A 3,385-nucleotide genomic window follows, 5' to 3' on the forward strand; every position below is an offset into this window, starting at 1 on the left:
TCACTTCATCCTCACTACATCATCACTTCATCCTCACTTCATCCTCACTACATCATCACTTCATCCTCACTACATCATCACTTCATCCTCACTTCATCATCACTTCTGGTGCTGAATTTAAAAGTTGTCTCTCCTTTTCTGAAGTTACTTTGAACGGTAGAAACGAACAAACGCCCCACTCCTCCTCACTGATGATGACGGTCCTCATGGTGGGAAGAAGGCTCTTGAAAGAGAGAGTGGAGCATGAAGGGTCAGAGGTCACGAGTAGCAGAGGGCAGGAAGTTCAGCCATGCAGCTTCAGAGACCCACAGGGTTCTCAGGCCGGTCCCAGGGAGAACATCTTGACCTTCTGGAGCCTTTATGCTCACTTACTGCTGACCTGACGTCCTACAGATCAGAACATGATCCCAGAGGAAACACCAGAGAGAGATGGGAAATGTATCTTTTTACAGGAAGATTAAAATAATAAAAATAAGCATAAATACAATTAGCTGCCAAAATGGTGTTCTTTTCTTTACTTCTGTTCTCAAAAGACAAGAAAACAAACAAATCCCTCATTAATGTGTTAAAAACTGAACATGAAGTTTATGTTGATTTAATTTGTAAATAAAGAGCTCGGGTGGTTTCAGGTCATGTGAACATTTCTGCAGAAAGTGCTGAAAGCTGCAACAAACAAAACATTTTAATGACGTTAAGGCCAAAGGAGGGAACATGTACCATCTTAAGGACCTGAAACTACTTCAGGTCCTGATGAGACGACGCTCGGCCGAGCTGATTTAAATTAGAGCTCATAAAGTTCAGGCTCTGGATGTGATTCAGTTTCCTTCAACCTGAGGAATCTGCTCGTCTGTTTACCTCAACCTAATAAAACAAGCAGCTCTTCTCGGTTTCGTCTCAAACATCCTGGTTTATGTCTCTGTTTGTGGTTCTTGGTTCTTCTCGGTGGACTGAAGCAGAAATAATCCCCAACATGCAGAACTCAAAGGTTGTGCGACCGGCTGGAACCGGAGCTGAGATAATCTGCCACTTTGTCGTATTTAGTTTTTATTACGTGCAGCTAATCGGAGCTGATGGCCGTTTGAGAGCTGATCCTCGGCCTGTTTATCTGAGCCGTGCTCATGCTTCACACATGGGTGAAGATCTAGTCAGGGGCACTTCCTCAGCTGTTGAACCTGGATGAAGATCCTCCTCTTCATCAGCTGCTCAAACGGCTTCATAACATAAATCTCTGTTTACTCCAGACCGAGAGGCTGCAGGTTGGACTGCTGGTTTTTCTCTGGACTGATGAAGTGTTTTATTTCCTGTGGTCTGGTTTGTTTACAGGTGAACGTTGGACGTCGACCTTCCTGCGCTGATGAGGTGATTCCAGACCAGAGCGGATCGCTGCCGTTCTTTAATCTCAGAAAGTTCACACATTTGATGGAAACACGACAGTTTAAACCTTTCTGCTGCTGCCAGCAGAATAAAAGGCACTTCAGCAGAAACACCTTAAATAATTCCTGCATGGATGTAGACTCTCACACGGGTGCATCTTCATCCATAAATCACTCCTTAGTGCGCTGCCTTCTTATATCTCCTCCTACATGTCACGTCGTCAGTGCAGCTACAGCGTGCGCTCTCAGGCCTTCATTACCTGCAGCGTCCCCTCAGTGTGGACTGAACTTGGCAAAAAGGCCTTTTCTTGCTCTGCTCCTATTTTAAACAATTGATAAGGTCAATAGAAATATCAAAGTAAATATGTTTTACCTTGTTTTATAAGGCACCCTGACTGGACTGTTTTTATAACATTACTTTTATTTGATTTTAATAGTTTTTTTGTTGAATTATTGTTGTCTGCACTTTATATGTTGTCTGTCTAAAACAGGTCTCTCTTGTAAATGAGTCCTTGTGACTCAGTGAGACTGACCTGCAGAAATAAAGCTTGAATGAATGAATGAGTCCAAAACGACTCGTTCAGAGATATTTCTCAATGTTTTTGTTGTAAACATCTAATTAAAAAGTGAATAAATCCACAAATGTTCTGGTGAAGTGTTGACTTGTATTCATTTTAATAAATGCGCATTGATGAGTTGAATGAGGTTCAGTTTGTTGACAAAGTATAATTTCTTCATCTCACCACCAGGTGGCGCCAGAGTCTTTACTTTAACTTCACTTGAACTTTTCTTACAAACAGGAAACAAGCCGCAGCGCTGCCACTGCAGTTTAAAGACAAACGAGTCTTATTTTAACAATTTTAACAATTTTAACAATTTTTTACATTTTTGTTGTTGTTGTTGTTTTGTTTTTTGAATGTCCAGAGGACCAGACTTAACTTTTTCAGATTTATTAAGAATTCTCTCGTTTTAACCATCGTCTCAACCGAGCTACAGATTTTTGTTTTTATCTCTTTACCGGACGTGGCGTCTCCCTTCAGCAACTCCCGGCACTCGTTTTTACGTGAACCTTTTGGTTTCGCAAACTTCTCGAGTTTAACGAGGAACCTCGACACACTTTAAAAGTGAAATGTGTAAAAAAATCTTTACAAATAAAAAGGAACGGTTCCTGAATCTCCCAGAAAAACAGAGAAGCATAAAAAGGTCAACAGTTTGGTAAACATGAGGTAGAAGCTGAGCTTGTTGTTATTTGTTTACATGTTGTTTGTTTCTGTTTGTGGGTGACACGGTGGATCAGTGTGTAAGCTGCTGCCCTCAGAGAGCAGGTCGCCGAATCAAATCCTGGCTGTGGGTCTTTCTGGGTCGAGTCATGTTAGACTGAATGGTAACTCTAAAATTGTCCCATGATGGACTGGAGGCCTGTCCAGGTGTCCCCCTGTCTCTCTCACAGTGACTGCTGGACATGGACACCAGCACCGACCCGTACAGGACGAAGCGGGCACAGAGACCAGGCTTGTAGGTGTTTGGTGTTAGAGGTTCTGGTCCGGTGTCCTCAGAGGGCTGAAGAACGGGTGCCACAGAGCTTCTTCAGCAGTGATCCGTCTGCTGACGTCGTACTCGAACATGCAGCTGAGCAGGTGGAACAGCTGCTGCTCCTCGACGCTGCTCGTCCTCATGTACGTCTGGAAACAACAGAACATCTGTCTTCTGCTGAACATCTGTCTGCTGCTGAACGTCTGTCTGCTGCTGAACGTCTGTCTGCTGCTGAACTTATGTCTGCTGCTGAACTTATGTCTGCTGCTGAACTTCTGTCTGCTGCTGAACATCTGTCTGCTGCTGAACATCTGTCTGCTGCTGAACTTCTGTCTGCTGCTGAACTTCTGTCTGCTGCTGAACGTCTGTCTGCTGCTGAACGTCTGTTTGCTGCTGAACATCTGTCTGCTGCTGAACGTCTGTCTGCTGCTGAACGTCTGTCTTCTGCTGAACATCTGTCTGCTGCTGAACGTCTGTCT

General features: G+C 43.8%; 2 protein-coding genes across 3 annotated transcripts in view; both read right to left on the reverse strand.

Moving 5' to 3' along the window:
* Positions 1-3,385, reverse strand: part of pof1b (POF1B actin binding protein) — a 51,782-nt gene that overhangs the window by 8,626 nt on the left and 39,771 nt on the right. The window lies entirely within an intron of this gene.
* LOC119420738 (dual specificity protein kinase CLK1) overlaps positions 2,320-3,385 on the reverse strand; it is a 3,864-nt gene continuing 2,798 nt past the window's right edge. Inside the window, exon 10 of the mRNA XM_037688168.1 lies at positions 2,320-3,055. Within this exon, the coding sequence (XP_037544096.1) occupies positions 2,903-3,055 (153 nt within the window). The 3' untranslated portion in view covers positions 2,320-2,902. The remainder of the gene's footprint in view (positions 3,056-3,385) is intronic.

This window comes from Nematolebias whitei, chromosome 14 (genome assembly GCF_014905685.2).
Source record: "Nematolebias whitei isolate Nwh7 chromosome 14, NemWhi1, whole genome shotgun sequence".
Lineage (NCBI taxonomy): Eukaryota > Metazoa > Chordata > Actinopteri > Cyprinodontiformes > Rivulidae > Nematolebias > Nematolebias whitei.